Source organism: Misgurnus anguillicaudatus, chromosome 12, assembly GCF_027580225.2.
Source record: "Misgurnus anguillicaudatus chromosome 12, ASM2758022v2, whole genome shotgun sequence".
In the NCBI taxonomy this organism is placed as follows: domain Eukaryota; kingdom Metazoa; phylum Chordata; class Actinopteri; order Cypriniformes; family Cobitidae; genus Misgurnus; species Misgurnus anguillicaudatus.
Window position 1 is genome coordinate 36,019,108 of NC_073348.2, and position 27,841 is coordinate 36,046,948.

The 27,841-nt window shown below is 41.2% G+C and overlaps 1 protein-coding gene across 1 annotated transcript; it reads left to right on the top strand.

Moving 5' to 3' along the window:
* On the top strand, positions 1-27,769 carry LOC141368913 (uncharacterized). Its single transcript, XM_073873739.1, has 11 exons — positions 1-236; positions 903-1,065; positions 1,261-1,450; positions 17,412-17,502; positions 18,705-18,766; positions 23,689-23,797; positions 23,886-23,947; positions 24,218-24,332; positions 24,561-24,622; positions 26,663-26,768; positions 26,857-27,769. Exons 1-11 carry the CDS (start codon positions 134-136, stop codon positions 27,690-27,692), a joined length of 1,899 nt encoding a protein of 632 aa, XP_073729840.1. The 5' UTR covers positions 1-133; the 3' UTR covers positions 27,693-27,769.
* The last annotated feature ends 72 nt before the right edge of the window (positions 27,770-27,841 follow it).

Genomic DNA, 27,841 nt, shown 5'->3' on the forward strand with positions numbered 1-27,841 from the left:
ATCACTTAAAATATATTGATATAATGACAGCAGGAAAATGTTATGTGAATGTAAGGAAAGCATATAGCTCAATTGAAACAGTTTGAATATCCATGTTACATTTTTGTTCTTAATTTTCTTAGCAAATTCTGTCATGCCACGAAGAACTACTCCCCTTCAGGATGCCATTAATCACATCCTTGCAGGAAGAGACAAGAATTCAATGTTAGAAATCAAATATATTAATCCAGTTAAAGGTGAGTGACTTTGACATACTGCATGCTAGACTGAATGGTTACACATCACTGTTTCTTAATTTTATGTTATGTCCATTGGTTTTCAGTCTATGGCTGTTTCTCAATATGCGTTATTCAGCGATCTTGCGTCCTCGTGTCCTCGCTCTACGTCATCATTAATGGTCGAAGTTCATTCCAATTCTCAAGAATGCAAGGACAGAGGACGTATGAAAATACTCGGATGTGTTCTTGATATCGAGGATGGATCGAGTGCAGACTTGCTGAAATCGCTTTACGCCCCAGAAGTCATTGCGGCAAAACTTCCGAGTTCGTTCTTCCAAGGTCGCCTGGCAAGACCGATCTCCACGAGGACGCAAGTCCGTTCTTTGCGTTCTTGGAATTGAGAAACAGCCTTTGACTATTGATTGTACAAACATCAATATAAATTAAAGTTGTTAATAGTATTTTAATAATATTTTAGTTAATACTGGGCCTGTCTGTTGCTATATTTTACTCTTGGACATGTATTCATGATTCTACATGTAGAATTGAAAAAAATAAAACGTTGCATAGTAGCAATTTATAGGAATAATTACATTGTAGAGGTAGCAGACTATCCATGAGTTGTATCCAGTGGATAGTCTGCTAACTCTGTGTCTCTGATAAGGTTGTGTTTGCACTTTGCAGGTCGTGGTATCTTCACTTTAGCTGCTTTCAATCAAGGAGACTTTGTGGTGGAGTATAGAGGGGAACTCATTGATGAAGCTGAAGCTGAACATAGACGTAAACTGTACCACAATGCATGTTCGATCTTCATGTTTGACTTCATATGGAAGCGGAAGACATGGTGGTAAGTTCAGAGTGACTTATATCTTTAGATTTCTATAGAGAGATGTCAAGATTTCTGAAGTAAAGATCTCATGTTGCTCTTTAACTTATGAACAATGCCTCGAACAACTATAATTTGTAAGCAACTACACTAATGCCAACATCCAAAACAAGTAAAATGCAACTCAAAACGTGCATGATGTTTGTTAATTTGCAGTGTTCATGGAGCACTTGAAGATGGGTCATTTGGGCGACTGGTAAACGATGAGCACAGGGCACCAAATTGCAGAATGAAGTTGATCGAAGCAGAAGGGAAGCCACATCTCTGCCTTTTTGCACTGAAGGAAATTACTATAGGAACTGAAATAACTTATGACTATGGTGGGAAAGAATGGCCCTGGCGTCAGGTGGGTCATTTTGATTATTTCCTATGATTAAGTGGCAAGGTTTAAAGCCTATACTATGAGGGGCCGTGCGGCTAGAAAAACATACTTCACTTATGAATACATATGTAAAAGCATGCATACACATATATAAACACTTGCATTTACATGCATACTGTTAGATGTTTAAGCAAATACCTATGAAATACATGTGCATACTAATGTGAAATTCATACCAGTACATCTTAAGTTAGTAATGCATACATATACACTTGTGAATAACTTGCATATACATGTAAACTTAATGCACGCTTACACCTATAAAAACTGAAATATACATATAAACTTAATACACACATATAAACACTCGCATATAAATATAACTTGATGCACGCAAACATATATAAACATTCGCACATACATATAAACTCTGTCCATGCATATACACCCATTAAACACTTGCATATATATGTAAACTTGATGCACGCATACACATAAAAATACTCGCACATACATATAAACTTGATGCATGCATACACATAAAAACACTCGCACATACATATAAACTTGATGCACGCATACATATAAAAACACTTGCACATACATATAAACTTGATGCACGCATACACCTATTAAACACTCGCATATACATACAAACTTTCAGTATAAAAGGAAGTCATTTCAGTATAAAAGGAAGTCATTTCAGTATAAAAGGAAGTCATTTCAGTATAAAAGGAAGTCATTTCAATATAAAAGGAAGTCATTTCAGAATAAAAGTCTCGATGGAGGGGAGGAGCCAAGGTGACCGCAGCTACCATGAAGCAAGCGGGTGCACCGCTATATTTGATGTAAATTGCAGTAATTAACAAAAAACCCGAGCCTTAATTGACATCAGCACTAATTGAACTATTTGATCGGATGCATTTGATATACAGACCGTGACCGGAATGCACTCACAAATCGCGCTGTTATTAGAAATCTTTAACTGTTTCCAGACTGAGCATGGACACAGATAAGCAGAAGACATTTATAAAAGCAGCTGCCTATCAGCGTGTACGGAATCGAATCAAAACTTGACTTTTAGACCCGCAGTCTGCCTGTGCCATTCCACCCTAACCCGGACTGCAAATTAAATGTTAATATTATTCTACCCGTTACAATAAATATTAACAGCTCACTCGCTGGATACCCGTATCCACCCGCCCGCGTGTAGGACTCTGACATGGAGTATGCCTAAATGAAAAAATCCCTGCCACCCATCTAGCCGACTCTTGTAACTCCTGTAATAGATTTTTGTGAATCTAGAAGGACCTCGATCATAGTCTTTCACATTACGTCCTGTAGGTTTGTTTGGAATGTGTCTGCCGCACAGCTCCAGTCAGGACAGATCAGCCACCAGCGAGATTAAAAGGTGGGCTTTGTTTAATAAAAAAAAATGTAATGCATTTCTTTATATTACAATAAATATGATGAACAAGTCACCCATTTATCAAGTATCGATTAATTTTTTACTTAATCCTTTTTGCCTTTTACAAAAAGTAGAATAGGCACGCATATTCTAACTTTAACCAAAATAATGGCTGTGGCGTTGAAGGAACTTTCCTGTTTTAGTGAAAAAGAAATAAGTTCTATTGGTGTTATTATGTAGCATATATTGGTGATTTTTGATAACAAATATGAAGGTTTTAAACAAACTAAGTAGCCTATTTATTTATTTATTTATTGGCAAATACAGAACAACGAGGAACAAGTAGAAAAAAAGGTAGGCGACACGCCTTTCTACCTTGCGACAAAAAGATTAATCATAGCCAACTTAGGCTAAATGTAATTTTTAAATTTCGTTAATTGAAAATTTTTTCAAACCGAAAGCCCATTGTTTATGCTTGTCAAATTTATGCTGACTCGGTCACAAAATTTCGTCACGCAGTATTTGATATACTGTATTTGTTATATATTATTATTTTATATACAGTATACTAGCCTAAACAATTATGATTTTTGCCATAATCGTGCAGCCCTAGGTATTTTAATATTATTTAAGTAAACTTATTCAAAAACACTAAAAGGGAACAAATGTTTTCCCCTATATTTCTATAAAAAATGGTAGGTCTTGTAAAAACATATTTGCAATAGTTTGGAACCCCCTGATATACAAAACACAAGTAAGATTTATCAAGTACACTGGAGAAACAGGTGGAAAAATAAAGATCCTTATCTTATTTGTTTTACTTATATATATTGCCAAATAACGTTATATGCATTGTGTTAAAAAAAGAACAAATATATAATGGACTTTCAAAATTTTGTTTTACTTGAGAAAACATCACCTTCATTCATATAAAACTTACTTTTTTCCAATAAACTGATGTGTTTTGGATCAAATAGATTTTTGTTCATCTTGCAATAAAATATGAATAATGACTATTCATAGACGATAAAATACGGTTTGTAGATCATTTTCCTTTTAGAGGCCGCTCGTATCAAGTCGCGCTTAAGTTCATTTTAAATCTAGACGCGCAGCCAGCGCACTCAAATATAGACGTCTGAGCACTGTAAACCAGAAGAAAGCGGCGCGTCCTGCGTTTTCCATTTGTTTTAGATGTTAATGGACCCCAATGCAAGAATTCTTCCAATAAGTGATCGGGACTCGGGACACAATCAACTTGGGCATAAAGCGGTGAGGACATCACCCGCAAATTGGGGGGCTGCTGTGAGTGCTGGCAGCCTAGGGACAGCAACCTTCAACCCGGTGACATGACAACACCAGCCCTCGAGGCAAGGAATTCTCCCGGTCCTCCCTATGGCCACTCCGGGCCTGCTACAACGAGAGCAAATCGAGAAGAATGCTTCTTTTCTATGGGATATGCGGACAACGCGCCCAACGCAGTAGCCTAGCGCGCGAGGGGGAAAAGTCAGCAGGAGAAACCCTATAGCTTTATTGTACAAAAACCTTATAGACGAGTCACGTGAAATGGTCTAGCGGAAGCCTTTAGTTGAGCAGGATAAAAAGGGGATTAAAAACGTGCCAAGGATACAATGTACAGTATACATATGCAACATATGCAGTTATGTCATTCATAACTACTGGAAACTTTTAGAAAAACTTTTAAGTTATTGATTTTGTTCACTTTCAAAGTTTGATACATTGTGCATAATAGGGATGGGACGATTACCGGTTTCACGATTAACCATGATAAAATGTCCTGACGGTTAGTGTTATCGTTTAAAATGTAATTATCATTACAACCGTGTTTGATTACCGTGATTTTGAAAACTCGCGGTAAATCCTGTCCATCCAGAATCAGCTTGACGCAGGCGCGCGCATGCAACATTGTTTTTTGCACGAGAAGGCGTGGCGGAAGGCAGTAACATGTGCAGTGTGTTTTAATGCGTTGCTTATGTGTGCATTTGATGTTCTTATTTAAGGTACTGTTCATTAAAACAGATTCATACATCTCAGGGCTCCATGTTAATGTTCATTTAATGCAGGGGTGTCCAATACGACCAGTCGATCGCAAATGCAATGCCGGTAGATCGCACGTAAGTTAATAACTGTGTATGCTGCTCCACGCCTCCGCGAGCTTCGGAAAACAAAGCGCCAAATTGGCATTATGGTCTTAGAAACAAGTGTTTTTGAGTTGCTGCGCATTTCTTCTCAAGTGTGTTTTTATGAATCTTATGCCTGCCCGCTGCAGCTGAGTCGTCTGACTTCCGAAATTTGGATACACATTCTTGCAGGAGTTGATCCACGCGACCGACCGAACGAACGAGAGAGAGAGAGAGAGATGCGTCTGATAATGTTGTCATTTTCTAGTGAATTTAATCAAAACTGCATCTCCGCTATTCCGCTATAAGTAGGTATGTTGCTAACTCCGCTGTCGCGGCTGACTTTTTGGTTCCGCTCAAACGAAACTCAAGATTTCCTCAGGCTGCGCGCGGTGTTATGGAAAAAAATGCTTCTGTTGGTTTGTTGATGGCGAAATTTCTGAGTTTTTTTAACTCCTCAAAAAGAATGGAGTAATGGTGACAGCCCTAATTCAACGTAGAGATACTCCTCCTTACACACATTTAAAGTGTTATTATAAAATTTTGTTTAAAAATGTTTTTAGCAGGTAGGTCTTGTAGGCTTTATCATTTTTAAAGTAGATTGCCACACAAAAAAGGCTGAACACCCCTGATTTAATGTTTATGCTTTAAAAAAAGTGCATATAGCTGCTAATTGTATTTGTTGTTTGCTGATTTTCAAAAATAAAACTTGTTAAATGTTTTCAGTGTGTGTATCAGTTCTTTTTGAACATTTCCATCTCAATTTAAGAAAACCATGATAATATTGATAACCGTGATAACTTTGGTCACTATAATCATGATATGAAAATTTCTAACCGTCCCATCCCTAGTGCATAATGACATATGTATTTGGAAAAAGGGATAATTTAACAAAAAAAAAAATAATTTTATATCTTTCATTAATTTTATGAAATACATTAAACTATATTTCAATGGACATTTACAGGCCCTGGACAAGAACAACTCGCGAGGGGAGGACTAGAAATTAATGCTGCAAATTCAGGGTTTAGGGTGGTTTAGACTTTAGTGTTTTGTGAAACACTAAGTGAAAAAACAATAAAAAATTAGAATTCTGTGTGCTTTTTGTTTAAAGTGCTTGTTTTTATTTTATGTATTTATTTATTTACTGGTGGTGGGGTTGGTGGGCACTGAAGGGGCGCAGTTAACATGTCATCTGCAGTCCAGGTTAGGGTGGATTGCAGACTGCGGGTCTAAAAGTCAAGACCGTTTTGACTCGATTTGAGTGTAGCTGGGTGTGCGGTTTTACCGACTTCATTTTTCTTATTTTACACTGGAAAAATTATTTTGTGGCTTAGTAAATTTAACTAAAAAAAAAAGTAAATTCTATAAAAACATTCTTGTTTTTTAACCAAATTTGAGTAAAAATAACACAGAAATGGTGAATAATTCTAAATGAACACATTATTTAGTAAATTCAACTAAATATTTATCATGTAATATTTTTAAAAAGGAAATTAAATTAATTTATTTGAATAATTTTTGTAAATATAACTGGCAGTGGACTTGTATACTGTTAAAAATAATTAGCTGGATAAGATTTACTTAGAGTGCATCATTTAAAGTAAGTTTTACATGTAACTTTAAACAATTGCTTTAAAAAAATGTAAGCTTAAATTGCTTAAAATTCATGTAAAACTTACTTACATGGAAAGTAAAAGCAAAAATAATGCACTAGGCCTATATTAAAAATTTCTTTAGTAAACCCATTGTATAATATTTTTTCAAAGTACACTGAAAAAATAAAGGTTGGATTTACTTAAAAATATAGTGCATAATTTTTGCATCCATTTTTTTAAAGTAAATATTACATGGAATTTTAAGTATGAAATTGGTTAAAATTTCAAGTAAAAAAAAAAAAAATAGTGAATGCAAAAATGATGAACTATATTTTTAAGTAAATCCAGCGTATTGTTTATTTTTTACTACACTGTAAAAAAAAATAAGTTCTATTGCAATTTTTAAGAAGCATACATTGTTTTTTATAACAAATGTAACAGTTTTAAACAAACTAAGTATTGATTTATTCATTAGCAAATGCAGAACAGTGAGGAGAAAGTAAAGGTAGGCTACACGCCTTTCTACCTTATATGATTTAAGGATTAAATGTCATTTTTAAAACCAGAGCGCATTGTTTATGCTTGTCAAATTTATGCTGGCTGGATGAATGCAGAACCAACAATATCTTAAGGCATTTTGTCATGAAATATTAGATTTATTTATTCGTATTTATTGACAATATTTTCCTTTTTTATTCTTTCGTGTAAATTATCACGATTGTCTTTTCGTGTCACTCAGCATGAATTTCTATAGCCTATATTGTTTTCCATTAACACAAATAAATACTGTATATCAAATACTGCGTGATGAAATTTTGTGACCGAGTCAGCATAAATTTGACAAGCATAAACAATGGGCTTTCGGTTTACTTTTTTTTTAATTAACGAAATTTTAAAATTACATTTAGCCTAAGTTGGCTATGACTAATATTTTTGTCGCAAGGTAGAAAGGCGTGTCGCCTACCTTTTTTCTACTTGTTCCTTGTTGTTCTGTATTTGCCAATAAATAAATAAATAAATAGGCTACTTAGTTTGTTTAAAACCGTCATATTTGTTATCAAAAAATCACCAATATATGCTACATAATAACACCAATAGAACTTATTTCTTTTTCACTAAAACAGGAAAGTTCCTTCAACGCCACAGCCATTATTTTGGTTAAAGTTAGAATATGCGTGCCTATTCTACTTTTTGTAAAAGGCAAAAAAGGATTAAGTAAAATAATTAATCGATACTTGATAAATGGGTGACTTGTTCATCATATTTATTGTAATATAAAGAAATGCATAAAAAAAATTTTTATTAAACAAAGCCCACCTTTTAATCTCGCTGGTGGCTGATCTGTCCTGACTGGAGCTGTGCGGCAGACACATTCCAAACAAACCTACAGGAAGTAATGTGAAAGACTATGATCGAGGTCCTTCTAAATTCAAAAAAATCTATTACAAGAGTTACAAGAGTCGGCTAGATGGGTGGCAGGGATTTTTTCATTTAGGCATACTCCATGTCAGAGTCCTACACGCGGGCGGGCGGGTGGATACGGGTATCCAGCGAGTGAGCTGTTAATATTTATTGTAACGGGTAGAATAATATTAACATTTAATTTGCAGTCCGGGTTAGGGTGGAATGGCACAGGCAGACTGCGGCAGCGGGTCTAAAAGTCAAGTTTTGATTCGATTCCGTACACGCTGATAGGCAGCTGCTTTTATAAACGTCTTCTGCTTGTCTGTGCCATGCTCAGTCTGGAAACAGTTAAAGATTTCTAATAACAGCGCGATTTGTGAGTGCATTCCGGTCACGGCAGTGTTAATTTTGGCAGCAAATTTTGATTTAGTCTTAGTCTTAGTCTTATGAATAACACACCATTTAGTTTTAGTCTTATTTTAGTCATTTGAAATCTTTTAGTCTTAGTCTAGTTTTAGTCGACGAAATATCATAAGAGTTTTAGTCTTAGTCTAGTCTTACATTTTTTTAGTCTGTTATGGAATGGTATTAAGGTTTGAATATGCAGTACAGAGACAGATTTAATGGTTGTTATAGAAAACACGCATTTTATTTTATTCGTAATGTCAAAAAAAAAACTGACCGTGGCTTTTCTACAAAAGATAATATCACATAAAATAAGCATAAGGCCCGCTCTACCTAAAAATATACATGGTCCCTGAAAAAGATATGCATTCTCCCTAAATGACATGCACACACATCTACACACACGCGCAGACACACAGACAGAGAGACACACACGCATTTACGCACGCACTTTGTCCAGTCAAGTAAAACCACAACATATACTATAATAGTAACGTTACACATTTCATTCAATTTGAGGACACTGAATATTTATACTCAGTATTAATTCAGACAACCCATCAATACAGTTCAGATGTGTATTCCTTTCGTTTCTATGTTATACCAAGTTTAGCGAAAACACATGGTGGTTTATCTGATAAAATAACCTTAGCGTGCATGTTTACCTTTGCATGTATTTCTGGATGAGTCGTCTTTACAGGCTGTCGTCTTGTCATATTTGAAGTGTGACCAGATTAGACGCTAGCTCTGGCATTTGTGTTGTTAATGAGACATGTCTTCAGACCGGGTGCACCACAAAACGTTAGCGTGTTGCTAACGAGCGAAGTCAACTGAAATCAGCCAAAGCTGGGTAACAAAGACTGTACAACTAAATATAATGTAAACAACCTGTTGTGAAAACGAACTTTGCCGCGGGTTTTTAAAATGCCTCTGCTGACTGCTGCCTGCTTCTGTGTAGATCAACCTACCCTCAAAGATTCGCTCTGATTGGATTTATTCCTAGCTTGTCCTACAAAATGAGGAGCTCTGATTGGATCTCTTCTCCATTCGTCCCTCCCTAACATTTTCGTCTTATTTTTATTCGTTGACTAAAGTGTCAGTTCCCTTTCAGTCGGTCACTACGACGTCACGTCGTGACCGACGAATTGGGAACTCGCTTAGAGAGACCAATCTGCTTCGAATACTACTAAAACGCCAATGAACTTGGCATTGAGATATTTGCATAATGCTGGCGCCGCCCCGCCAGGTGCGTATATAAGGAGCACGTGCAAATAGGGAAATCAGCTTTTTATCGCTTCGAAAGCCGGCAGTATCTGCTACTGAGAAGCTACCTCTACTCTGTTGGGATCGATTGCTGAAGTTGGTTGGACTAGCAGTACCACAGCGGACGCCTCGCAGTATTCCACGACTCTGCATCTTTTTGTTTTGAGTTTAGTGTGTGCGTTGCCTTTCCCTGTGCGCATCATCAACTGAGCATCTGAGTGAATTTCCCTAAAAGAGTGATACGAGAGAGCTTTGTGCCTTGTTAAAGGCAGCCACTCTCTCGTATATCCGGAGATCAGCGTCCTTTTCAGGATGGCTTTTCGTCCGTGCGATCTTGGGTGCGGCAAATATATGGGTCCGAAGGACGGTCACGAGCGTTGTCTCTCGTGCTTGGGCATCGAGCACGCGGAGGCAGCGTTTGCTGGGGGTAAGTGTTCTCACTGCGAGAACATGTCCCTTGTGGATTTGCGAAGACGGTTGTCTTTCCTCCGGGAAAAACGCAACCCGCGTCCGGCGAGTTCTGAACGCCGCCACGGAGCGGCCGTGAAGCTCTCGAAGGACGATCTTCGCATCACTGTGCTGAGCCGGTCGGGGGATTCGTCCTCCGGCTCTCAGCCTCCTCATTCACAGCCGGTTGATGTGCCGATGGAGACTTCAGCGTCGTGTTCTACGATGTCTGTAGAATCTGTTGTGCCTCCCTCCGGGTCCACGGAAACCGCAGCATCCGAGGGTGGGCCCCCTCCCTCTGAGGACCCTGACGTCCTTCCCCCCTCCGGACGGGTCGTGACGCCGGAGTTTGACCCAGAGATGGTGGCCGTGCTCGCTCGAGCGGCGGAGACCGTAGGGTTAGAGTGGGTTCACCCCCCTCAGCCCGAACCGTCCCGCCTGGATGATTGGTTCTTTGGAGCTGCCCGGGTTTCACAACCCTCTCCACCGGTGCCTTTCTTCCCCGAGGTGCACGAGGAGCTGACTAGAACCTGGAAGTCGCCGTTTTCAACCAGATTACGGCCGTTTCAGCCCTCCCCCCTCACCTCCCTCACCAATGGAGCCGCTAAGGGTTATACGGGGATCCCCCCCGTGGAGCGGGCGGTCGCGATGCAGCTGTGTCCGGCCACCGCTCCCTCCTGGAAGGATCGCCCAACCCTCCCCTCCCGTGCTTGCAGACAGTCTTCCGGTTTAACGGGGGCTGCCCACCAGGCATGCGGAGAGGCGGCTTCAGCCCTGCACGCTATGGCGTTGTTGCAGGTTCATCAGGCCAAGGCTCTGAGAGATCTGCACGAGGGAGGACACGACTCGCCTGTCCTTTCGGAGCTCCGGGCCGCTACGGATCTGGCTCTCCGCGCTACCAAGGTGACAGCGCAGGCGATTGGTCGTGCGATGTCCACGATGGTGGTCCAGGAACGCCATCTATGGCTATGTCTGGCGGACATGTCGGACGCGGAGAAGAACAAGTTCTTGGACGCTCCCGTGTCCCAGGCTGGTCTCTTCGGCGAGTCGGTGGAGTCTTTCGCCCAGCAGTTCTCCGCCGCCCAGAAGCAGACGGAGGCGATCGCTCAGATCATGCCCCGGCGCAAGCGACCTGCATCTCGCCCTCCAGCGCCGGCTGCCCCGCCTGCTTCTCGCCGTGGGCGCCCTCCGGCGGCTGCCTCCACCCCCCCCACGAGAACATCTTCCAGGCCACGGAGGGGGAACAGCCGTCGGCAGCCCGCCCCGCCCGCCCCACCCGCTTCCCGTGGCAAACGGAAATCGAAGCGGCCCTGAGACGGGCGACCTGGATTTGGATGGGATCACTCAGCGGGAGACGGTGATGGCACCGCTCCTTCCACCGGTAGAGGGCCGGGTGGAAAATCTTTGGTTTCGTTTTGTTTCTGTTCCGCCGGCTTCTCAGCCGGCACCCACAAAACCACAAAAAGAGTGCATTCCTATTCCTTCTCCAGGTCTCCAGAGGATCGAGAGAGATGTGAGCGGGCAGTCAGATGCTCTTCCTCCCTCTCCTCTATCGCCAGTGGGTATTCTGAGGAGTTCGAGTTCTCCGCTACGGAGACCGGACCACCAGCAAACCCTTCGGAGTCTGCGCTCTCCGCTGAGGAGACCAGACGACCGTCACCCTCAGCGGGCTCAGGTCAGTGTCACACACACACATACTGTAGATGCTTATGCTGTCACGGCAGAGGCACCGGCAGTCCCGCCTGTCCCGCTTCGCTGCCCCACCGCGGGTACTCCGGTAGTGCCGTTAATTCCTCTCGCACGGTCCCTGGGGGCTTGGCTTCAGCTTCCCAGTCCGTCTCGTTGGGTTTTACGCACGATCCGCCTCGGTTACGAAATTCAATTCAACCGGCACACACCCAAATTCTCGGGCGTTCGTTTCACCACGGTGAAAGCGTCCGATGCACATGTACTGCGTGCAGAAGTCGATATCCTGTTGGCGAAGGATGCGATAGAGCCGGTCCCTCTTACCGAGATGAGATCGGGTTTTTACAGCCCGTATTTCATAGTACCCAAGAAGAGCGGCGGGTTACGACCAATTTTGGATTTGCGGGTCCTGAACAGATCTCTTCAGAAGAGGTCTTTCAGGATGATTACACCGAAGCAAATTTTCAATTCAATACGCCCCCAAGATTGGTTTGCAGCAATAGACCTGAAAGACGCGTATTTTCATGTGTCCATTCTCCCTCGTCACAGACCGTTTCTCCGGTTTGCGTTCGAGGGACGGGCATATCAATACAAAGTTTTACCGTTCGGGCTGTCTCTCTCTCCCCGTGTATTCACGAAAGTAGTGGAGGCGGCGTTAAAGCCCCTCAGAGAGAGCGGTGTTCGCATATTGGCTTACCTCGACGATTGGCTTATAATAGCGGATTCTCGGCGGACGCTGTGCGAGCACAGAGATCTAACGCTTCAACATCTCGCCCGTTTGGGTCTTCGGGTCAACTGGGAGAAGAGCAAACTCTGCCCCACGCAGAGGATCTCTTTTCTCGGGATGGAACTGGACTCGATCGATTTATCGGCGCGTTTGACAGAAGAGCGCATCCAATCAATTCTGACTTGCCTCGGTTCATTCCGAGGGAAGAATGCGGTCCCTCTGAAACAATTTCAGAGACTCCTGGGGTGTATGGCAGCAGCAGCGGCCGTGACACCGCTCGGACTGCTCCATATGAGACCGCTTCAGCGTTGGCTTCACGATCGAGTCCCGAGGAGAGCGTGGCGCGCTGGCATCCATCGTGTAACCATTACACCTGCGTGCCGCCTAACATTCCCCCCGTGGTCAGACCCCGAGTTTCTCAGGACCGGCGTGTCCATGAGACAGGTCTCCCGGCATGCTGTTGTCCATACGGATGCCTCCGACACGGGCTGGGGAGCCACGTACGACGAGCTCACGGCTTCGGGGGTGTGGACAGCACCCCAGTTGCATTGGCATATCAATTGCCGCGAGTTATGGGCAGTATATCTGGGACTCGTACGCTTCGCTACGGAGCTGCGAGGGAAGGATGTACTAGTACGCTCAGACAACACTGCGACAGTTGCGTATATCAACCGTCAAGGCGGTTTGCGCTCCCGTCACCTGTCGCATCTCGCTCGTCATCTCCTCCTTTGGAGTCAGAAGCATCTGAGGTCCCTTCGTGCCATTTACATCCCGGGCTCGCTCAACACAGCGGCAGACGCGCTTTCCCGAGCTGCGCGCCCCGGCGAATGGCGACTCCACCCCCAGACGGTCCAGCTGATTTGGAGGAAGTTCGGTCGTGCGCAGATAGACCTATTTGCGTCGCCGGACGATACCCATTGTCGCCTGTTTTATTCACTAACCGAGGGCAACCTCGGCGTGGATGCGCTGGCACACAGTTGGCCGCGGGGCATGCGCAAGTATGCGTTCCCCCCAGTGAGTCTAATAGCACAGACGCTGTGCAAAGTCAGGCAGGACGAGGAGAGCCTTTTAATGATCGCCCCATATTGGACGACCAGGAATTGGTTTCCGGAACTAATGCTCCTCGCGACAGCCCCTCCCTGGCGGATTCCCCTGAGGAAGGACCTTCTTTCTCAAGGAGGGGGCACATTATGGCACCCGCGCCCCGACCTGTGGAATCTCCACGTTTGGTCGTTGAGCGCGCACAAGGTTTGAGTGATTTACCACAGGCGGTATCTAACACTATCGACGCGGCACGAGCTCCGTCTACGAGACGGGCTTACGCGTTTAAATGGAACCTTTTCGTCACTTGGTGCTCTTCGCAACGCGAGGACCCCAGAGAATGCCCTATTAATATCGTGCTTTTATATCTTCAACATAGGTTAGAGGGTAGGCTGTCACCCTCCACTATTAAAGTTGATATCGCCGCTATCTCTGCTCATCACTCACTTATCAACGGAAGATCAGTTGGCCAGCATGATTTGGTTATTAAATTTCTAAGAGGCGCTCGCAGGCTAAACCCTCTCGCGCCCTCCTTCTATTCCTCCCTGGGACTTGTCCATGGTGCTGAAAGCACTTCAGGGACCACCATTCGAGCCTTTGCAGTCTGCGAGTCTGAAGCTTTTATCAATGAAAGCTCTGACCCTGCTGGCATTGGCCTCCGTGAAGAGAGTAGGGGATTTACATGCATTCTCTGTTGACGATTCGTGCCTTCAGTTTGGTCCTGCTGTCTCGAGTGTAACATTGAGACCCAGACCAGGCTACGTGCCCAAAGTTCCCACCACTCCTTTCAGAGATCAGGTGGTGAGCTTGCAAGAGTTGCCTTAGTAGCAGGCAAACCCAAACGAGGCTTTGTTGAGCCCACAACGCGAACTGCGATTCTACGTGGACCGCACGCAGAGCCTCAGGACCTCGGACCAGCTCTTTGTTTGTTATGGTGGCCAGCAGAAAGGGAAAGCTGTCACTAAGCAGAGGATGTCTCATTGGATAGTTGATACTATCGCCCTGGATTATAATCTTCAGGGTATTCCTTGCCCCTTTAATTTGAGAGAGCACTTCACACGGTGTGTTGCCTCATCTTGGGCTCTCTCTCGTTGGTCCTCTCTAACAGACATCTGTAGAGCTGCTGGTTGGGCGACACCTAATACGTTCATTAGATTCTACAGTGTTCGTATCGAGCCTGTATCCTCTCGTGTTCTTTCCTCACCGGGGAGGGCACGGAGAGCAGACTCGCATGTCGGCTTGCAGCCTCCGACTGAGGCTCCAAATTGAGTTTCAGTATGGAAGGCCATCAGAGCAAAAATGCGTAATGGTTTGAATTGCTCTTCCTCCGCTGCCTTGGCAGCCTTTGTTGCGGAGCATTGGCTGTCAGCCTTTCACTAGCTGTATTCTTACGAACCTACGTGTTTGGCTTGGGCTCCACATTGGGTCCCATCGGGTTCCTTTGTGAGTATTATTCCGTGGGGTTAATCCTACCAGCCCACGTTTCCCTTAGCAGAGCACTGCTTTGCTTACACAGCCACGGCTGTCCTTATTACTGTTTATTAGTCCACCATTAGCCCTTAAGAGGGGCGGTGGCTTCCGCAGCGTTCCTATCCCGCTCTGGTAGGGCGCTTCCCAGTCGCTGGCACTTCTGTGGGGTTAAAGGAACATCTAGTGCCCGGCCTTTCTGCCTTATCCTATTTCTCCATTCCCTGACGGGGACTTGGAGGGTTTTTTGCAGACACTGGAAGAGGTCAGCCCCTAGTGGCGTTTTGGTAGGGATTCCCAATTCGTCGGTCACGACGTGACGTCGTAGTGACCGACTGAAAGGGAACGTCTCGGTTACGGATGTAACCCTCGTTCCCTGAAGGAGGGAACGGAGACGTCACGTCCCGTCGCCACAGGTGCTGCCACCTGCTGTTTAGGCCGGTCACCTTTCCGGCTTTCTCAGCGAACAGAAGCTGATTTCCCTATTTGCACGTGCTCCTTATATACGCACCTGGCGGGGCGGCGCCAGCATTATGCAAATATCTCAATGCCAAGTTCATTGGCGTTTTAGTAGTATTCGAAGCAGATTGGTCTCTCTAAGCGAGTTCCCAATTCGTCGGTCACGACGTGACGTCTCCGTTCCCTCCTTCAGGGAACGAGGGTTACATCCGTAACCGAGACGTTATATTTCGTTACAGTCTCGTCATCATATCTGACTTTTATTTAGTTTTTATTTAGTTTTCGTCCGTGAAAAAAGGTTCGTTGGCGAATATTTTTCGTCCTCGTCTTCGTCAACGAAATTAACACTGGGTCACGGTCTGTAAATCAAATGCATCCGATCAAATAGTTCAATTAGTGCTGGTGTCAATTAAGGCTCGGGTTTTTTGTTAATTACTGCAAGTTACATCAAATATAGCGGTGCACCCGCTTGCTTCATGGTAGCTGCGGTCACCTTGGCTCCTCCCCTCCATCGAGACTTTTATTCTGAAATGACTTCCTTTTATACTGAAATGACTTCCTTTTATACTGAAATGACTTCCTTTTATACTGAAATGACTTCCTTTTATACTGAAATGACTTCCTTTTATACTGAAAGTTTGTATGTATATGCGAGTGTTTAATAGGTGTATGCGTGCATCAAGCTTATATGTATGTGCGAGTGTTTTTATATATATGCGTGCATCAAGTTTATATGTATGTGCGAGTGTTTTTATGTGTATGCGTGCATCAAGTTTATATGTATGTGCAAGTTTTTTTTATATGTATGTGCGAGTATTTTTATGTGTATGCTTGCATCAAGTTTACATATATATGCAAGTTTTTAATGGGTATATATGCATGGACAGAGTTTATATGTATGTGCGAATGTTTATATATGTTTGCGTGCATCAAGTTTATATTTAAATGCGAGTGTTTATATGTGTATGCGTGTATTAAGTTTATATGTATATTTCAGTTTTTATAGGTGTATGCGTGCATTAAGTTTACATGTATATGCAAGTTATTCACAAGTGTATATGTATGCATTACTAACTTAAGATGTATTGGTATGAATTTCACATTAGTATGCACATGTATTTCATAGGTATTTGCTTAAACATCTAACAGTATGCATACGAGTGTTTATATATGTGTATGCATGCTTTTACATATGTATTCATAAATGAAGTATGTTTTTTTTTAGCCGCACGGCCCCTCATAATATACATCTATCTTTATAACAATGAAATCATGTGTCTTAAAAGCTACTGCACTGCCAAAAATAACTTTACTTAGTATTTTTGTCTTGTTTTCAGCAGAAACATCCCAAAACTCCCAAACCAAGATGCTCCTTCTTGATGAGCAAAATGGCCCAAGCAAATAAGTCTAGTCTTAAGACAAATAATATACAATTTAAGTGAAATTGTCCTTAAAACAAGCAAAATTATCTGCCAATGGGGTGAGAAAAAATTTAATTTTTTCTTAAACACGTAATTCAAGTAAAATTTTCTCACCCCATTGGCAGATATTTTTGCTTGTTTTAAACACAAATTCACTTAAATTGTACATTTTTTGTCTAAAAACTAGTATTATTTTCTAAGGTCATTTTGCTCATCAAGAAAATACATCTTGATTTAAGAATTTTTAGATATTTCTGCTGAAAACAAGACAAAAATACTAAGTAAGAAAGTCATTTTTTGCAGTGTGTGTGTTAAGATGTGTCAGTTTCGTGATGCCACAGAGATTACACAACACCTATCGCTTGTTAGTGCCAATCATTTTTACCAAAAACAAAAGTCACTTCTTGGTGGTATTCAACCCGGTTTTCAGTCAATCTTGTCAGGTTAATCTTGAACTTGCATGACTCTTCCAAGTGATGCCAGCAAGCTTATCTGCATTTTTTTGTCCTGTGTGTTTTTAGATTCCCCCTACTGTTACAAGCACTGCTGCCCAAGAGTCTATTAAAGATCATTTTCAAGACCAAAGCATGTCATCCACAGTCTCTATTGAAGGTCAGTGACTGTTTGACTTAATGTAGTTATGGTTGGCAAAATAACCATATTGTGACTATAAAGGATGTGAACCAGTGATGGTGCGGTGGCTTCTAGTGTGATGCACAATAGGACTGGGCCGGTTTGTATTTTTTTTTTACCGCGGTTGGTAATCAACAAATTCCCGCGGTTTTGCGGTTTATTGGCAAGACAATGAGTTAAATAACATGCATGATTTATTTATCTTCAATACAAAACACGTGCAAATTACTTAAGGAACATGTAAAGTGAATATTATTTCCTTCCACATTTCTTTAATTTCAACATTCAACAACTTGAACAATTAATATTATGAGTTAAAAAAATGTTAACGCATTGTGCGTGTCCATACATGCCGACAGACATTTCGCCACTTTTCTATCCTTAATTTGTGAATAGCCTGTAAATGACGCAAATTATTGCTGCCCTGACAGTCTGGTAAAATAACCATTTGTATGAGAAATCACTTGTACTGCATATGTGTCTGTGCTTGAGTATAGCTGGGAAGCTGCATGGAGACGCGTGTGTGTGTGCAAGATGACGCGGTCCGTCTGTCTCGCGCGCACCCGGGCAGTCCGCCTCTGTCTCACGTGCTCGGACAGATCGCTTCTTTCTTCGACCCTTACCATAAACATCTGTCTTCCACAAACAGAGAAAGAAGACGCAAAAGCAAAACTTTTTGAAATGTGTCCTGCTTTAGAAATGGCCACTGTTGTAGGCTAGATGAAAAAGAGACGATCTAACCTCTTTGGATATTAATCCTCGGACTGATCGCGTGCTCTTATGTTGCGTGAAAATTTGATAATGTATGAAACCTGATTCTGTTGTTGATCTGTTGCAGCTGTTTGCACGTTCAAATTAGATAAAATGTTTGTATTACTTTAAACGAGTGACAGACAACGTCACCTGTATTTCTACTCAATGACAATTTAATATTAAAATCATATCATTTAATATTCAGTTAACAAGTTGCGGTTGTTAACAAGCTGCGTGTATAACATCTCCACATATACACACAAGTGCAGGCCAATGTTTTTTTTTTTTGCGGTTATGACGGTGAGGAGCTTAGACCCGCGGCATGGTTCACGTGACCGCGGTATGGCGGTAATCCGGTTACCGCCCCAGGCCTAATGCACAACCCAACCCTCCCTGGCCTTTCTCATTTTCTTTCCTGTATTCTACAGAGACCAGAGAGAGACCAGAAGTCCAGTTCTGCAATATAACATCAGGCATTTCTGCTTGTGAGGTGAGGTTGAATATTGCTGTCTGTTTTACAATAATGATACTTTAGTCAGTTTAACTGTACAATAACAATTGTGTAGGTGATGTCCAAGTTCACATGTGCATTTTTCTGTTTAACTTGTTTAGACACAGCTCAGTGGTGCAAGCATTCCTTCTGGCCAGTACTCCATTGCAGAGCTTGGTGACCACGCCCATGACTTGGAACCCAATGTGTCCTCTACAGACTTATTCAGAAGTGAGTTCTTGCTTGAATAAGCAATTCCTTGTAAATACTGGTGTCTTGCAAAGCAGTGTGTCAGTCATCCAGTCCCACACCAAACAGCCCTGAGCATGAGGTTAGTTTGAATTCAGCTGTTTATTTTGGAATGTATGAATGTTTAGTTTCGTAAGGGTTATATTTATCAATTAATTGCAATTATTAATGCAGGTTTAGTCTGGAAATCTTTGTTAGTAGTCATCATTTAATATTGTGTTCCCTTGTCTACATCATTTTGAGTGTCATAAAAGGTTTTAGTGATGTTGTCCCTCTTGGGTGAAATGGATACTGTACCAGTTAATGCCTGTTCATCTTTGCATTTTGCTGTTCTTTTATTTTTAGGTGCATTGTGTCAGAGGTCAATGTAACACTTCTTCTGCGAAAGAGGGGTTTGGAGAAATTGCTGTCCAGCACCAGGAGATTTCACCCCCTACGTTCTCAACAGATCTTAACAGTGGTCAGTAAACGTTTTGAGTAAATGTTGTTAACTTCTGGCAATGCATGGCATGCCTGAAGGTTTGCAGCATGAAAAGCATGTGGCAATATCAGGCCATTTTTAGATGATTTTTTTGTGTCTTGACAGAATTTTGTCTGTTAGGGATGTGAGTTGAGTATGTTATGCCTATATTGGTTTTATGACTCGAGGAAAGCCAAGCACTGATTCTCCCTGTATTCTCCTGTACAGAGACCGAATCGAGATCAGCATGTCAAAGATCTAGAGCCGCACCAAACAACTCTGCTTCTGAGGTGAGTCTGAATTGACCTTTGTTTTGAAATTGACCAATGGTTAGAAGTACTGTGGTGTTCCATGGAGCACAGTTTTCAGTTTTAGTAAACATCTGCAAACTGATAGGGGAAGGAAACTCCATTTCAGTGTCATTTCCCTGCCCAGTTAAGTTAGCTTTAGCCTACAACTTTGGTCAATGCTATACCGATTATTCTCCAGTGTTTTCCCTACCATTATATAAGGGGGGCACCCCGCCCTCCTAACGGCTCGACCCGCCCCCCTTTGAAGTTCAAGTAAATTTGATTAGATTTTCTTTGTATCACCAGAGAACAATTTGTTATTTTATAAAAAAAAAACTAAACAGCCTTCATGTAATATGTTATCTTATTTCCACGATGGTGTGTCTTTTCTGTCTGTGTTTGCGCATTTACAATTATCCAATTGAGTGCAGACATTTATATATTTTACGGTTTGGCTTAATTCACTGTGCGTGCTCTCTGTCATGTGTTGCGTCCAGAGCGCGCCTCTCTCTCACATTACTGAAAAGGTGACAGTGTTTTCAAAGTCCGTTGCTCCGTATACTTTCTTTTTTGCATAAACATCAACAGTCATGGATGTTACTAACAGAGAAGATGGCTGATTGAGTTTATCATGACGAAAGGTTAGCATTAGTGTTTCCCACACACATGTGTGCATTCTCTCCCTCTCTATAATGTGTATGCGCACGTGTTTTGTAGTAACTCTGTGTAACAGTAACAGTGTATGCTGTCATATTTTGAATTTGTCTGCACTCTTAGGCTACGCGATATACAATAAAACTCACATTTGAAATAAAAAAGCTCATAAACAACAAGACATGATGAGAAAAGCAACAGAAGTAGGCCTTCAATGTAATTGTATGGTGATTTGTCAGATGATTATAAATCGTGTTTATATATCAGGATTTCAGTAGAGTTAAAGGAACAGTTGGTTGGATTAAAGTCGAGGTGTGACTGGGTCGCGTTTACTCACTACTTTATAGTCTAGTCGTTTTATGTCTGACAACTAACATTGACAAACAATGAATGAGCAATATGTTTGTGTGTATACATACATACATACAGTCTTGTTCAAAATAATAGCAGTACAATGTGACTAACCAGAATAATCAAGGTTTTTAGTATATTTTTTTATTGCTACGTGGCAAACAAGTTACCAGTAGGTTCAGTAGATTCTCAGAAAACAAACAAGACCCAGCATTCATGATATGCACGCTCTTAAAGGGATAGTCTACTCATTTTCAATATTAAAATATGTTATTACCTTAACTAAGAACTGTTGAATCATCCCTCTATCATCTGTGTGTGTGCACGTAAGCGCTGGAGCGCGCTGCGACGCTACGATAGCATTTAGCTTAGCCCCATTCATTCAATGCTGCCATTTAGAGATAAAGTTAGAAGTGACCAAACACATCAACGTTTTTCCTATTTAAGACGAGTAGTTATACGAGCAAGTTTGGTGGTACAAAATAAAACATAGCGCTTTTCTAAGCGGATTTAAAAGAGTAACTATATTTTATGGCGTAATAGCACTTTTGTGAGTACTTTGACTCGGCGCAGTAACACCCTCCCTCTCCCATTATGAGAGTGAGAAGGGGAGCGGACTTTTCAGGCGAGTCGAAGTACTCACAAAAGTGCTATTACGCCATAAAATATAGTTCCTCTTTTAAATCCGCTTAGAAAAGAGCTACGTTTTATTTTGTACCACCAAACTTGCTCTTATAACTACTCGTCTTAAATAGGAAAAACGTTGATGTGTTTGGTCACTTCTAACTTTATCTCTAAATGGTAGCATTGAATGAATGGGGCCAAGCCAAATGCTATCGAAGCGTCGCAGCGCGCTCCAGCGCTTACGTGCACACACACAGATGATAGAGGGATGATTCAACAGTTCTTAGTTAAGGTAATAACATATTTTAATATTGAAAATGAGTAGACTATTCCTTTAAGGCTGTGCAATTGGGCAATTAGTTGAAAGGGGAGTGTTCAAAAAAACAGCAGTGTCTACCTTTGACTGTACAAACTCAAAACTATTTTGTACAAACATTTTTTTTTTTTCTGGGATTTAGCAATCCTGTGAATCACTAAACTAATATTTAGTTGTATGACCACAGTTTTTTAAAACTGCTTGACATCTGTGTGGCATGGAGTCAACCAACTTGTGGCACCTCTCAGCTGTTATTCCACTCCATGATTCTTTAACGATATTCCACAATTCATTCACATTTCTTGGTTTTGCTTCAGAAACAGCATTTTTGATATCACCCCACAAGTTCTCAATTGTATTAAGGTCTGTAGATTGGGCTGGCCACTCCATAACATTAATTTTGTTGGTTTGGAACCAAGACTTTGCCCATTTACTAGTGTGTTTTGGGTCATTGTCTTGTTGAAACAACCATTTCAAGGGCATGTCCTTTTCAGCATAGGGCAACATGACCTCTTCAAGTATTTTAACATATGCAAACTGATCCATGATCCCTGGTATGCGATAAATAGGCCCAACACCATAGTAGGAGAAACATGCCCATATCATGCTCCATGCTTCACTGTCTTCACTGTGTACTGTGGCTTGAATTCAGAGTTTGGGGGTCGTCTCACAAACTGCCTGTGGCCCTTGGACCCAAAAAGAACAATTTTACTCTCATCAGTCCACAAAATGTTCCTCCATTTCTCTTTAGGCCAGTTGATGTGTTCTTTGGCAAATTGTAACCTCTTCTGCACATGCCTTTTTTTTAACAGAGGGACTTTGCGGGGGATTCTTGAAAATAGATTAGCTTCACACAGACGTCTTCTAACTGTCACAGTACTTACAGGTAACTCCAGACTGTCTTTGATCATCCTGGAGGTGATCATTGGCTGAGCCTTTGCCATTCTGGTTATTCTTCTATCCATTTTGATGGTTGTGTTCCGTTTTCTTCCACGTCTCTCTGGTTTTGCTCTCCATTTTAAGGCATTGGAGATCATTTTAGCTGAACAGCCTATCATTTTTTGCACCTCTATATAGGTTTTCCCCTCTCCAATCAACTTTTTAATCAAAGTATGCTGTTCTTCTGAACAATGTCTTGAACGACCCATTTTCCTCAGCTTTCAAATGCATGTTCAACAAGTGTTGGCTTCATCCTTAAATAGGGGCCACCTGATTCACACCTGTTTCTTCACAAAATTGATGACCTCAGTGATTGAATGCCACACTGCTATTTTTTTGAACACACCCCTTTCAACTAATTCAACTAATTGCCCAATTGCACAGCCTTAAGAGCGTGCATATCATGAATGCTGGGTCTCATTTGTTTTCTGAGAATCTACTGAACCTACTGGTAACTTGTTTGCCACGTAGCAATAAAAAAATATACTAAAAACCTTGATTATTCTGGTTAGTCACATTGTACTGCTATTATTTTGAACAAGACTATACATACATACATACATACATACATACATACATACATGCATACATGCATACATACATACCCAACCAAACCCCCCCAAGCTGTAAACCTAGGAGAAACACTGTTCTCTATCTTCTTCCTTGCCACAACACTGCCACTCCTAACAGCAAGGGAAGGGTTTAGTCCAGGGTTAATATCTATTTAAGTAAAGCAAGAAATGTAAAAACAATTGTAAGAAAAGAAAGTAATTTAGTAAAAAAGTACAAATTGAACTGTGTACGTGTGTGTGTGTGACACAGACAAACTCAAGGTATGCAAGGACACTGTCCTTCGGACTTATAATGACATCCATGCTCAAACCCTGACTCTTCCACTGTTGAACTCCCAGTGTGTGGCACACTCAGAAAAACATGTGTGTTGGGAGGACACCATGGTTAGAAAAGACCATCCATACTGCATAGAGGACATTTCCACCACAACTGCAAGACATTTACTATATCTGTTTAACTTGTTTAGACACAGCTCAGTGGTGCAAGCATTCCTTCTGGCCAATACTCCATTGCAGAGCTTGGTGACCACGCCCATGACTTGGAACCCAATGTGTCCTCTACAGACTTATTCAGAAGTGAGTTCTTGCTTGAATAAGCAATTCCTTGTAAATACTGGTGTCTTGCAAAGCACTGTGCCTTCATGTCCTGTGTTCTCTTCAACAGACACCGAATTGAAAGCAGTGTGTCAGTCATCCAGTCCCACACCAAACAGCCCTGAGCATGAGGTTAGTTTGAATTCAGCTGTTTATTTTGGAATGTATGAATGTTTAGTTTCGTAAGGGTTATATTTATCAATTAATTGCAATTATTAATGCAGGTTTAGTCTGGAAATCTTTGTTCGGTACAAGTAGTCATCATTTAACATTGTGTTCCCTTGTCTACATCATTTTGAGTGTCATAAAAGGTTTTAGTGATGTTGTCCCTCTTGGGTGAAATGGATACTGTACCAGTTAATGCCTGTTCATCTTTGCATTTTGCTGTTCTTTTATTTTTAGGTGCATTGTGTCAGAGGTCAATGTAACACTTCTTCTGCGAAAGAGGGGTTTGGAGAAATTGCTGTCCAGCACCAGGAGATCTCACCCCCTACGTTCTCAACAGATCTTAACAGTGGTCAGTAAAAGTTTTGAGTAAATGTTGTTAACTTCTGGCAATGCATGGCATGCCTGAAGGTTTGCAGCATGAAAAGCATGTGGCAATATCAGGCCATTTTTAGATGATTTTTTTGTGTCTTGACAGAATTTTGTCTGTTAGGGATGTGAGTTGAGTATGTTATGCCTATATTGGTTTTATGACTCGAGGAAAGCCAAGCACTGATTCTCCCTGTATTCTCCTGTACAGGGACCGAATGGAGATCAGCATGTCAAAGATCTAGAGCCGCACCAAACAACTCTGCTTCTGAGGTGAGTCTGAATTGACCTGTGTTTTGAAATTGACCAATGGTTAGAAGTACTGTGGTGTTCCATGGAGCACAGTTTTCAGTTTTAGTAAACATCTGCAAACTGATAGGGGAAGGAAACTCCATTTCAGTGTCATTTCCCTGCCCAGTAAAGTTAGCTTTAGCCTACAACTTTGGTCAATGTTATACCGATTATTCTCCATCTTTTTCCTTGCCACAACACTGCCACTCCTAAAAGCAAGGGAAGGGTTTAGTCCAAGGTTAATATCTATTTAAGTAAAGCAAGAAATGTAAAAACAATTGTAAGAAAGTAATTTCGTTAACAAGTACAAATTGAACTGTGTACGTGTGTGTGTGACACAGACAAACTCAAGGTATGCAAGGACACTGTCCTTCGGCCTTATAATGACATCCATGCTCAAACCCTGACTCTTCCACTGTTGAACTCCCAGTGTGTCGCACACTCAGAAAAACATGCGTGTTGGGAGGACACCATGGTTAGAAAAGACCATCCATACTGAATAGAGGACATTTCCACCACAACTGCAAGACTTTACTCAGGGTTCCTATGGGGTATGGAAATGTATGGAATTTGATTTGAGTCATTTCCAAGTCTGGAAAAGTATGGAAAAAATAAATCTGAGTATGGAAAAATATTTACGTTTCCAGACTATTGTTGTCACCTTTTCCTTTTTTTAAATATAAAATTATGAATTTCTAAATGTTTATAATAAATATTTATTATATATTCAATCGTTTTTTCGTGGTTTTGGATCAGTGTGCCAGCACTGCCAAAAGATTGTTTTTACACTTGGTCTACTGGAGGTCTGCAGTGATTGGTTGTTAGGCAGCAGTTGCCATCGCAGCACCCCTACCTCAAACTGCTTGCTTAACATTTCTTGGAGCATTCTCCTTGATTTTTACATTTGAATGTGGACTTCACAGCAAACAAAATGTGAAAATGCAAGTTTTTCGAGAGCTGGCTTACCTATCCTAAATATAAGGCCTGGTTAGCCAAAGACTTAAAATTTTAAAGGGAAAAATAAGTCAATGGTGGAGTTCTTAAAGGAATAGAACACACAAAATGAAAATTTGTCATTTATTTACCCCCATGTCTTTCAAAACTATAAGACAAGACCTTAACACAAATTAATATATATTTTTAAAATCTAATAGATTTAATTCCCTTTATTAAAGGACTAGTTCACCCCAAAATGAAAATGTCCTAATCAATTACTCACCTCAATGCCATCCAAGATATCCATGTCTTTCTTTAGTGAAAGATAAATTTAAGTTTTTGAGCAACCAACTGAGTTAGTTGCCATCTTGGATGGCATTGGGGTGAGTAAATGATTAGGACATCTTCATTTTGAGGTGAACTAATCCTTTAAATATCTTCATGTGTGTTTCCAAGGTTAACATAAGTCGTCTTAGTTTAGATTGACATGAGGGTAAGTAAATGATGATAGAAATGCCATTTTTGGGTAAATTAATAACCCTTTAAAAATTGTGACTGATTTAGCATTTTGTTGAGGTCACAAGAGGCAATATTTTAATATAGAATTTCTAAATATTTTATTTATAATTGGCCTATTGTTTAAAGAGTCTTTACAAATTTGCTGTGCCTAACAGCCAATTAAGCATTGTCATTTGACTTAAGCTCTATTTTCAAATTTTCTGGTTAATTGTACAAGAACATCTCTTTTGTTTCTGTAGGTATTTACAGTTATTTAAATGACATTGCACTGTTTTAGCTAGAGACCCAAGTTGGCTCATGGACTCACCCCCCCTCCCACCTCACTTCCTGTCTAGCTTTCCTATCCTAATAAAAGCCAAAAACGCCAATACTAAATGTTTAGAATGTAACATACTTGTTAGCAGTTGAATTTTAAAACAATTTATATAATGTTAAAATTAAGTTAAATAATGGTCAGAAAACTCTGTAGGAAAGTCTGGAAGTTTGAGTCTGGAAAAGTATGGAATTTCGAAATGAAAATTGTGTAGGAACCCTGTTTACTGTATCTGTTTAACTTTTTATACACAGCAAAATCCAAATGCAAGCATTCCTTCTGGCCAGTACTCCATTGCAGAGCTTGGTGACCATGCCCATGACTTGGAAACCAATGTGTCCTCTACAGACTTATTCAGAAGTGAGTTCTTGCTTGAATAAGCAATTCCTTGTAAATACTGGTGTCTTGCAAAGCACTGTGCCTTTATGTCCTGTGTTCTCTTCAACAGACACCAAATTGAGAGCAGTGTGTCAGTCATCCAGACACATAAAATACAACAAGAGCTTCAGGCTTCCACTGGCCAAAGACGTTCAGAAGCTACAGTTATATCTTGGTCAGCAAGTGGAATTGACTAGGGAGAAACTAGCCAATAACCCAACAGCAGGCACTTATGCAGCACTAGCAAAGGTGACACTCTGTCAAGTAATTTTGTTTAATAGGAGGAGGGAAGGTGAAGTGGCACGGATGACTGTAAAAAATTTTCAAGATCGTGACATGTCCCAGCTAAACGATGACATAAGCACTGGGCTTACAGAAGTTGAAAAGAGACTTTGCAAACAATTCGCCAGAGTGGAACTGAAAGGGAAAAAAGGACGAAAGGTTGCTGTAATTCTGACTCCTGATATGACTGCTAACCTGTCACTTCTCATTAGTAAGAGGAAAGAGTGTGGAGTAACTGAAAACAACAATTACCTCTTCGCGATTCCTTGTAGTGATGGTCACTACAGAGGGCAGTTTGGTCAATTTGCAGATGCTTGTGGAGCCGAAGATCCTCAAAACCTCAGATCAACTAACCTTCGCAAACAGATCGCCACAATAAGCCAAGTCATGAACTTGAAAGATAATGAACTGGACCAACTGGCCGATTTTCTCGGCCATGACATTAGGGTGCATAGGGAGTACTATCGACTGCCCCAATCAACAATTCAGCTGGCTAAGATCTCAAAGCTGCTTATGGCTATGGAAAAGGGAAGTGTGAAGGATATTCAGGGAAAATCTCTGGATGAAATTGGTGGTATGCATCATTTACATGTTGTTAAATCTGCTTGGTGTATGTGTATATAGTTGGTGTAATAACATTTGATAACATTTTACAATGTCAATTAATAGATGACGTAGACAATATGGATACCGGATCACAGCAACTCCCTAATGTTTCCACATCGCAAGGTACTCTTAAAATAGGCTCCCAAGGCTACTGAAATTGTGGTATT

What these genes read in the sequence shown, in the direction of transcription:
- LOC141368913 (XM_073873739.1), top strand. Translation starts at nt 134, where the DNA reads ATGCCACGAAGAACTACTCCCCTTCAGGATGCCATTAATCACATCCTT. An exon ending in ATATATTAATCCAGTTAAAG is followed by an intron (nt 237 to 902) that starts GTGAGTGACTTT and finishes TGCACTTTGCAG; the next exon opens with GTCGTGGTATCTTCACTTTA. An exon ending in CAGGCATTTCTGCTTGTGAG is followed by an intron (nt 18,767 to 23,688) that starts GTGAGGTTGAAT and finishes TAACTTGTTTAG; the next exon opens with ACACAGCTCAGTGGTGCAAG.